The sequence below is a fragment of the Cyprinodon variegatus genome, unplaced genomic scaffold (assembly GCF_000732505.1).
Source record: "Cyprinodon variegatus isolate N-32 unplaced genomic scaffold, C_variegatus-1.0 Scaffold533, whole genome shotgun sequence".
Lineage (NCBI taxonomy): Eukaryota > Metazoa > Chordata > Actinopteri > Cyprinodontiformes > Cyprinodontidae > Cyprinodon > Cyprinodon variegatus.
The window spans coordinates 54,430-64,535 of record NW_015150986.1 but is presented as its reverse complement, the minus strand read 5'-3'; the positions used below and the strand labels follow the sequence as shown (position 1 = coordinate 64,535).

General features: G+C 38.3%; 1 protein-coding gene across 2 annotated transcripts in view; it reads left to right on the top strand.

Annotated features, from left to right (window-relative positions):
- mmp16 (matrix metallopeptidase 16) overlaps positions 1-10,106 on the top strand; it is a 96,723-nt gene that overhangs the window by 65,839 nt on the left and 20,778 nt on the right. For both annotated transcript variants that reach the window (XM_015391257.1, XM_015391258.1), the window contains one exon: positions 4,589-4,806. In XM_015391257.1, the coding sequence (XP_015246743.1) occupies positions 4,589-4,806 (218 nt within the window). The remainder of the gene's footprint in view (positions 1-4,588; positions 4,807-10,106) is intronic.

Below are 10,106 nucleotides of genomic sequence, written 5' to 3'. Positions count from 1 at the left end.
TATATATATATTTCCTTTTTATTTTTTTAATTCTCCAGCAATTTGCTTTGATCCAAATTGTGTCATTCATGTTTTTTTTTTTTTTGTCTATTTAGTTTCTCAAATACATAGAATTCAGATTGCCTGTGTAATCGGTCAACAAGCTCTCTGAGTTCACTGATCAGAGTCCTGTTTTCTGTTTTCATGTGTGGACTGTGAATCAACCCGGTCACCACCGCTCTACGCCAACATGTTGCTGTGTGTGCATATTTGCGAGTTTGTCAACATGTCTATCAGCCCCTGAATCTCGTCGTGCTTCCATGACTGCACAGTACTTTGGCTCCACTAATCTGGGGATGTGTTTCAGTGGATTTGACTCAGTCATTGGATAGAATCACTATCATGCTGATGAGTTTGGCAGACTAGGAACAACATAAATCCAGCTAAATTCATGTTTTTTTTTTATTTATTTATATGTTTTAATCAGTTTATGGCTCTGTATTCATGGACTTATTCAAGACGTTTTATAGTGTCCTCTTTGGTTGTCTTTAAGGTGAGTTTGTAAAATACGACCCTACTCATTTTCCATGTGTTTTCAGGACAAAGTGTTGGGGGTTGTTATTGTCGCAAACACATCATGGGGTTAAATGACCACTGACCTGTCACCCTGATTTCTGCAGTCATGAAATCAGTCGAGCCAGAGGTCCTGGTCTTTAGGGCTCACCATCATGTTTTAGATGCATCTCTCTTTCACCAAACCTCAATCTAATGATTGTATTTCTTCTTCGGAAGCCTCCAGGGGCTGTAGAAGCCTGTTGATTACCAATTCATTTAAGTCGGGAGTGTGGAGGTTAGGGAACACCTAAAACATGCTGAACAGTGGGGCTTGATGACCAGTGTTGAAAACCTCTGCTTCAAGTGACTAAAAAGGCCTCCCTGCAGTTTTCTTGCAGTCAGTTCAGGCTTTAACTTCCACCTGAAGCTCCTTGTTGACCTCAGCTTGTCCTGAAACACCTTTTTAGCCCAGGCACTCTCCATCAGAACCTCATCCGCCTTCATGATCAACATCATCTTCTTCCTAACAACAACCATCAGTGGTGTACCTCAAGGCTTTGTTCTCTTCCCACTCTTCTTTTCTCCCTACTCAAACGATTCCACCTCAGTCGATCCATCTATAAGTTTGTTGGCAACACCACCTAAACTTGTCTGATCCAAGATGAGAACTTTCCATACAGACAGATGGAATGGCTGTGCACTAAGATCAACCTAGAGCTAAACCAGCTAAAGATAACAGAGGCTTCCGGCGAACCCCCCCTCATCTGGTCTGATGTTTCCTCCAACCAGCTGTAGATTAATGAAAAGAGCATCAAACATCCTAGATGTTATTGGTGTAGATATGTACTGTAAGGTCCCCAAGGCTGTTTCTCTGAAGACTATAGATTGATACCATGGATTGTCACTACCTAATCCATCCTGCAAGCACGATCCGTACCTTCAGTTCTTTTGCACATTGGCTACCAGATATACATCCGGGTCGCTCTTGAATTTCTTTGTAAAAAAACAAAAAAGAACTAAATTGCTTTTTTCCCTCCTCAAAAAAAATAGTAAGCGTACTAAACTAATGTGTTAAAGGTTAATAAATAAATTAATTCCTTAAAATCCTCTGTTTTATCAATCTTCTGTGCTAGATCTTGACAGGAAATGTAATACTACTCTACTTCCAGGAACTAACTTTTTCGGCTTCGAACTTAAACATAAATCTAGTCTTTTTGAGTTTTATGTTTTCCTTTCGCTTTAACATTATGGTATATGGTGCGTAACCTAAAGAAAGAAGCAACTAAATTGCATATAAACAGACAAGCACTTTAATGGAGAAAATGTAAAAAGCATCAAAATTGGTGAAAAATCTTAATCTCAGAAAAGTTATTTTTAAAAAAATTAAGATGTGTGTTAGCATTCTTCAGTGATTTAAGGATTTTAGTACCATAATTACATTATTAATTATGAAACCCGGATGTATATCTGGTTGCGTACACCCAAGTACTTCCAAGACGGATCGGTTAGTGACATGGATATTTGCACTATTTAACCATGTTCCCCTCTTTTGCAAAAAAAAAAAAAACTAATAATGAAAGAAAAAATCTCTATATACATACAAACATACATGTTTACTTAAATAAAAAACATCTAAAATATCTTTACTAAGAGCAGTGAAATTCCTCATCTGTGCGAAGCACCTCTACCAATAAAGCTGCCTCTGACCTGAACCTTTGATATTACGACTATCTATTCCTGCATCAACACATGGCACTCCATGTCACTCCAGCCGACACATGGCAACTCATATCCTCACAGTTACAGAGTGTGTTATTCACGCGTCATCATTTGCTCAATTATTCATCCGGACGACCCACTTGTTTGCTCTCCCTCCGTCTCCTTCTCCTCGCTCTGTTTTTCCCATGAACGCATTGCCCTCCTTCTCTCCCAGCTCATCAAAATTGAATGGCACTCAGCCGTGTCAAGGCATCCAACAAAGAAAAAGTAATGTTTCCTCATCTTTAACTAACATAGAGAATGTTCTCCTGAAGCGGAAAGTTTCAGAAAACTGGTTAAACAATAGATTTTAATTGTGAAATAGAGGGACCTGCGTGGTGTCTGCAGCGTATAATGGCAGGGCCCATTGTAATGATGTCTGGCAAACATTTTTATTTCTCATACGGCTCTGAAAGTGGGAGAGTATATACATATATTTATTCAGTGAGACAATGGAAATCCTGTTTAAAGGCATAAAATACCATTTTAATCTTTAGGTTCTCTTCCATTTTGTCAGGTGAACCTTTTCTATGTTGATGTGACCATATATTTTAAATCATTACCCTGCAGAAATGAAAGGTTTTCAGTTATCTTATATAGGCTACTGGGTTTTTATGTCCTGGTATTTTTAAATTGGCAAAGTCCACAGCTTTATAGGTCCTTCATCATACCAAAGAACTTGCATTACATTATATTATATATATATTTATCCTTTGTAGTAAGTGTTTCCATAAAAAACGTAAATTGTTGTCCAGTGTGAGTGGAAAAAACTATTATATTCATTAAATAACTAACAAACCTATAGCAGGGTTCCCGCGGGTCCTTAAAAAGTCTTAAAAGGCATTGAATTCTTCAAACTAATTGGTATTAAAATGTCTTAAATCAGTCTTTCGTAGGTCTTAATTTTTAAAACATCATAAATAGGATTATTTTTATTATGATTTATTTTTGTAATCTAAATAAAAAGTTAAAATTGACCTTTTTTTTTTTTAATAAAAAAAAAAATATAACGGCTCGCCATTATTGGTTCCGTCCCGATAGCGGAACCAACAAAAGCGTTGTTGTGGCCGGGACATTTGGGAGATGCGCCATTTACTATTTGTCTGGAAAATATGAGCAAGTGTAAATGTAATGAAAATTGGCTCCAGCCAGGGTTTTCTCCATGGCTAAAACCAGGGAACATACATGAGGCTCAGTGTATTTTGTTCAAGAAGTCATTCAAGCTCGGAACGATGGGAATTAAGGCAGTGGAGTCGCACATGCGAAGCGCGAAACACAAAGCTTCCAAATCGAGTTACAGAGAAACAGCCGGTATTTCTCAGTTTAGTTCCACCCTTGTCTCTGCAACGCCTCCACTTATCACCAAATCAAACATACTAAGAAAACGATACAAAGAAAAATAGCTGCAAAAAAGACTTTGTTTTGTTCCCTGCTAAAACAAAGTTTGTGAATTCAGTTAAATAATTGTTAAATATATCTGTCATTTGTGTGTTTTTAGCTTTCTTCCTGTATGGGAAGCTTTTCAAAATTTGAAACATTAGTGCAGTGGTTTATGTTAAAATAAACCTTTGGGTTAAGTTGTCGCAAGCAGTTTTTTCTTGTGTTTCTTGTGAATTTGGTCTTAAATTTGTATTTCAATTGGCATTAAGAAGTCTTAAAAAGTCTTGAATTTAACTTGCCTTATGCTGTAGGAACCCTGTATAGTAAAACTGGTAAACACTACAGGCCTTACTTTTTAAAAATGGTTGGCCTGTTTTCCCTCTGCAGGTCCTTGGAGCCACCTGGCCCCTTTTATGTTTAAAAGTTTTTTATTAGTTTTTATTTTGTTGTAATTAAATTATAGTCTGAGGGGAAAACATATAAGATTAATTAACAGTATTCACCAGTGTTCTTTGTTACTCTTTTTACAGTAACGTGTTTTGAATACAAGATATTTTCTGATTTTCATGGGGAAAAAAAGTTTAGGATACATTTCAAAAGCTTTAACATTTATTTAAACAAGCTTTTACAAATTAAACTTTATTTTCAAAAAAACAAAATGCTGGAAATTTTGCCAAACAATCTAATTATTGTAAAACGTCTTACGCATCACATAAATGTAGCCAGAGCTATATTTTTTGTTGCTACTAACAGATGGAGGATTGTTAAGACTTAATGCCATGAGAACATGTTTTCTTTAGGTGTGATGTGTTACACCACGTCCCCGCCTCACAGCTTGTTTATAAAGTGGTTTGCTTGTAAATCAACATGCTGCAGATTAGAAGCGGTGAGATTTATTTTCTCCAACTTCCTCCAGGGCCTCCTGATCGGAACCCCCAGCCCACCAGGCCTTTGCCCACGGCACCCCCTCAACGCTCCCATCCTCCATCGGACCCCCGCAAACCAGACAGGCAGACGCGACCCCCGAGGCTCCCCCCTGGAGACCGGCCGTCCCACCCTAACTCCATACCTGACATCTGCGACGGAGGCTTCAACACCGTGGCCATTCTGAGGAGAGAGATGTTCGTCTTCAAGGTAAATGGAGGCAAAACAAACCCGAGGCTTTTCCTCACATTAGTGGTGTTTAAACCTCGCAGCTGTTTTCCTTTTACTATAGCTCTGGATGTATTTAGTGATGATAGCCGTCACTCTTTGCAGACCAAAACAGCTCCACACGCCTCAAGTTATACTTCTCCTGCTTGACTTTTCTGCTGAAAAATACATCAGTTATTGCCTGAAACAAGCACAAGAAATTTAATGCAGCAGTATTTGAACGGTGTGACTGCTTGAGGTTTGAGATTCTGCCGACTGGAGGTGAATAAAGAATCGTTTAGAGCTTGCAGGTTTGCATAAATACCCAGAGGGTGGGATCTTCTCTGTCAGTCTGCTTCTGATTTATCATTTGTGTAGAGGGTGCAGAGTGGAGGCCGGTAATATCAACCTCCTCTTATTGGTTAGAGATTTTTGGTTGGTTTTTATTAATACAAATGAATAAAAACGGTAAAAGCTACTAAAACAAGAAGCTTTCCTGTCTGAAGGAGCTCTCTCTAGGTTATCCAGGGCCTCAATGATCAGAAATTTGGATCAAGTGGAAATCTAACCAAGACGAAGTGCAAACCACGAACAGAGGAAGGCTTTCGACCCAGTGAATGAGTCCAAACATTTACCCACTTGTGGGTGAATTTAGTTTTAACCCTAAGCCAGCACAAAGCTTGTCCTGTGTTTTTTACCAGAGTGGAGAAGTTGTGACTTTGCTTTATAAGAGAGTGTTTTTTTTCTTCTGCAGATATAAATAGATACGGTTTAGGGGCTGAAAGGAAGGCTTGTGGAATGGAGGCATGGACAGCTCTCTTTTTGTCATTTCTCCTCCAGACACCAAGGTTTTCATTTAAAAAGATAAATCTAACTTTAAGACAAAACCTCTAAGTGTGGAAACCTTCAAAGGAAATTAGACTCAAAGCCCAATCTGTGTTTGTGTTTTTCAATTTTTCACATTGGCTTAAAGTCTCTTCCGGTGTCTTTCACATGATGTCTGTTGACTTCAGTGGGTCTGATGAGGTGATGAGGATCACGGGGTGATTTATTAGGCTCTAAGAGGAAACATTTAGACGGAGACAATGTTCAGCAATCATCAGCCTGTTATGAGTTCAGGAAGTCATAGAGACGGTGATTAAAAACTGTTTCAAACTAGCATCGTGCTTCCATTAGAGGGAGAGATTATAAAGCTATAAACAGCGACGTGTTTTCAAATCAGTCACAACAGCTGAAACAATGAGGATAAATTGAAGCAGAAAGTGTTTCCTATTTTTCACGTTGTCAATATTTTTTTCTGAATTCTGATCATTCTCTAGTTTTAACTTCTCAACTTTTCAGTGAAACATATTTAAACAGCAAACTGAACCAATTCAATTGGCCAAATGTCTGAATTGGTTGATCAGCCCTTCTTTATGATAGGCAGTTGAAAAAAAAAAATAATATATATATATTAGGGATGGAACGGTTTATGAAAACCGTCCGAACCGTCGTTCGGTTCATGCGCTGCTCCTTTTTCTCATAGGCGAAGCGTTTACACTCCAAAGCAGAAGGTGGCAGTACTGCGACCAAAGCAAACCACCAGTAGTAAACAAGAAGAAGAAGAAACGAAGCAGCGTAGCTGGGTGCAGCAGAAAAAAATCAGTTGTTGTGGAGAATTGTGTGGGTATGGGAAGTGGGAAAGAAAAGGAGTTGGAAGACGCGCCAGCAGCACTTTATAGGTCTGCTGTATGGGACCGCTTTGCATTTAGAGTGATCTACGATGACGGCGGAAAGAAAGGGGTGGATAAAAACAGTGTGCAAGCATTGTGCAACACGTTTTGTTTATGCTAACTGCAACATGACCAACATGACATGCTAACCCCGAAATCCCACATACTCTGTCAGCGCTCCGCCCCGCTGCGCTCCAGACCGGCTGCTCAAAGCAAAGCCTACAGCCTCTGCTGTGGCTCCGGTCCGCTCCGCTCTGAGTTCCTTGGAGATCGTAGAAAGCATGCACGAGATGATTAAATTCAAAGCAGCAAAACATGTGGAAATGATCCAGGGTTTCCGCGAATCATTAAAAATAATTACAATTCATTAATTTTTGGGGATTTTTTCATAAATTTTTATGGGAGTTCGGGGTAACAATCAACATATACCGAACCGAAAACCGTGACCACGAAATTTTTTTGAACAGTTCTACCCCTAATAAATATATATATATATATATATATATATATATATATATATACACCAGATGACGCACCTTTTTGAGTTTTGAAATTATCAACAATAAAGAAGTATCTCTTTGGCACTTTGTTTTTGTGCTTCTGATGTTAGAATAAGAAAACTGAAATCATTCAGAATCAGAGTGGATAGTTCAGAAAAAATATATATCAGTATTGAATTGCACTCATAAATCATTGTTTTTCCTAAAGTCCTCAATGTAAATGTTTCTTTATTATCTTTTTTTTTTTTTTATTGTTTTGTTTTTTGATGATACTGCCACCAGTGGCCAACACACAGAACTGCAGCACACTTCTGCTTGTTCTCGTAGCGCGTGCTCGTACTGGACAGGGTTTTTATTTTTTTACGTTTTTACCTTACTTGGAGTTTCCCTTTGAGTCTGAGTTAAGCTGGATGCCTGTCACTTCTGAGTACCAACAAAATCCTTTTAGAATATAACGGTTCGCTTGATAGATTGGACCCGTTCAACATGGCCGCTCTTGACGTCACATCCACAGTGCGGGAACTTCTAACCCGAAAAACATTCTGGGATAAATATTCTACAGGTTTATATGGTGCATTTCCATTAGATTTTTCTAATGTGTGTTTTAAAGTATTGCATTGGGACCGCTTAATAGACATTAGCAAAATTTGAATAAAAGTACGCCAGCTAGAGGGGATTTCTTGTTTTTTCTCAAACTTTTACATTTGCTTTAAATCCAAATTTCAGTTGAATGGAAACACAGCTATAGATGCATTAGCTAGATTAACTACTGAGGTGTCAGTCTGCTAATCAAACAATATTTTACTCATAAAGGATTAAATAAAAAGGCTATTTTTTAGATATTTTTCAGTAAAAACTTGCAAAATGTCTTTTGCCATTTAAGTCTGTATGTGTTTGGGTAAATTATTAACTTGTTTCAAATAGTTTTTAGTGTTTCTGCAGCACCAGCTCACATTTTTCCAAAGGCCAGAGCAAAATCCAGGAGAAAAGATGGAGGAGAGACATGACATGATATAAAACCCATGAGCCACTGCCTCATTAGGACCACCAGTAGCATTAAAACTCAGCAAGCACCTGCTAAATGTAATTCCCCTTTTTTGTCTGTCGGATGTGTTTCTGAACTAGAAATCAGGATTATGAGTTTGAATTAGATTCAAAATGTTACTGTGTCCTCCCCGGAGGGGGCAGGTGGTCCTCATATTTCTCCATCCTCAGTGAAAGTTTGGCCAAGTTCTGCTAAATTACCGACGTATCGTGTTTGCACCTTTTTTTCCTCTTACAGACGAAGCCTTCACATCATAAAGGAGTTTATCTGGAATCACAATTAGAGATGTTTGCGTTACTCCAGACTCTGATAGATTTCCCTTCAGCCCCAGCCAAGACCTACAAACTAGGCATAACGACAAAAATCAGAAATGATGTTCAGTATCACGTTTGCTTATGTTGTGTTGCTTTACAGTCATTTATAATAGTCATTTCTTCAGCGTTTGGGAGTTCTATAAATGATTTGCTTGGTTGCGTTGGTTTTTTGGAGCCATTTGGCTCGCGCCGCTCAGCTTTACTCACCATTCTGCTTGATAGTTTTATAAGGCTGCAGTATGATCTGTGCCAAGTCATTACAGCAGAGATCGTAGCAGCAGATACAGACTGCAGATGTTTGGGGACTTTTAGTGTAGAGTTCATCTGGTGGAGGTACTCTGAAGTTATAATCAATGGCAGAAACCACTTTTAAAAGGTTGAAACGTGACTTTTTGACTCATCCTCTCATATATTATGGATTTACTTTTACTCTTACCTTCAATATACCACAGGTCATGTTAGACTTCTAGGTTTTATGAAGAGGATATCATCACCTGAGGTGTAGCTTCATTTAAACGTGGACTATATCATGTGAAGAGGAGCAAACAAGGCGAAGGGAAAAGAATTACAGAAGAGCTTCGTTTATGGTGTAGCTCTAATGAATACAGCAGTATTGACTCGTAGCTGTGGGTGTTATTTTCACTGGATTGTTTTCTCTCTTTGAACGCACATCGGAGCTTATTAACATTACAGTCATTTACACGTAAATGGAACATTTCCTCTTAATGTGCTCGGATAAAAGCTGAATATACTTTAGGATGATGAGCCAGTTTTCCCTGTGCACCAGCGAGTGAACCTCGTAGAATTGGAAATATATGTGCTGGAAAATAAAAGGGCAACAGATTGGATGTTTCCTTTTAAGGAAGAGGGTGTGCTTGCCTTTTTTTTTCTCAAAATATTACAATAATACACATATGCAAATGTAGGAAATAAGGACTGACATGAATAGGTTTTGGGACGTATGGAGAATAATACAGGTTAGCCTGATCATCATTTTTGGCAACTAAATGGAAGTTTTCATGTTTATTGAACTGCCTCACATTGCATAACCAAAAATAATCATATTACATCTGATAAAGTAGCACAGTGTTGGAGTTGAGCAAAAAAGCATGCAGTGTTTTTATATTTTCTTCATGCATGTACTTTTATTAAGCCACCATGACTCTTTATAACCACCATTAGCTGCAGCTTAAGTTGAAATTATTTCATGGGGTTTTTATGAATCTGTCACTAATGTTACATTTTCTGATTCATGCTGACATTAAAAAAAGAAATGCACTCCTTTATGTTGTATTAATCATTCACACTGGTAGTGACCGGTTGGTGGCTGATTTTTGCAAGGAGCGGTGGCCCTTGATTCCTACTTTTAAACGTGCTCTATTCAGGAGTATTAAAACTATTCATGAAAGGATCCAGGGATCTTTTCTTTCCCGACACACTTCAGTTTGTGATCAATGTGTGTCAATGTGCACTAATGAACTCTATTTATCAAAGGTTGCAGTGGATTGTATTTAGGAGCATCAGAGTAAGTGGGGTTGAATGTTTGCTGCAATTTAAGTTTTATATGCAAAAGTAAATTAAAAACTATGTTTTCTTTTGCGCTGGTCCATCACATAGAATCCAAATAAAATACAGTCAGGCTTGTGGTTTGTAACTTTGCAAGGCTTTCTGAGTATTTAACTGGATGAAATGTGGGGCCTGGCTCTTCCACCTAACTCTGCTCAGGCCCTAA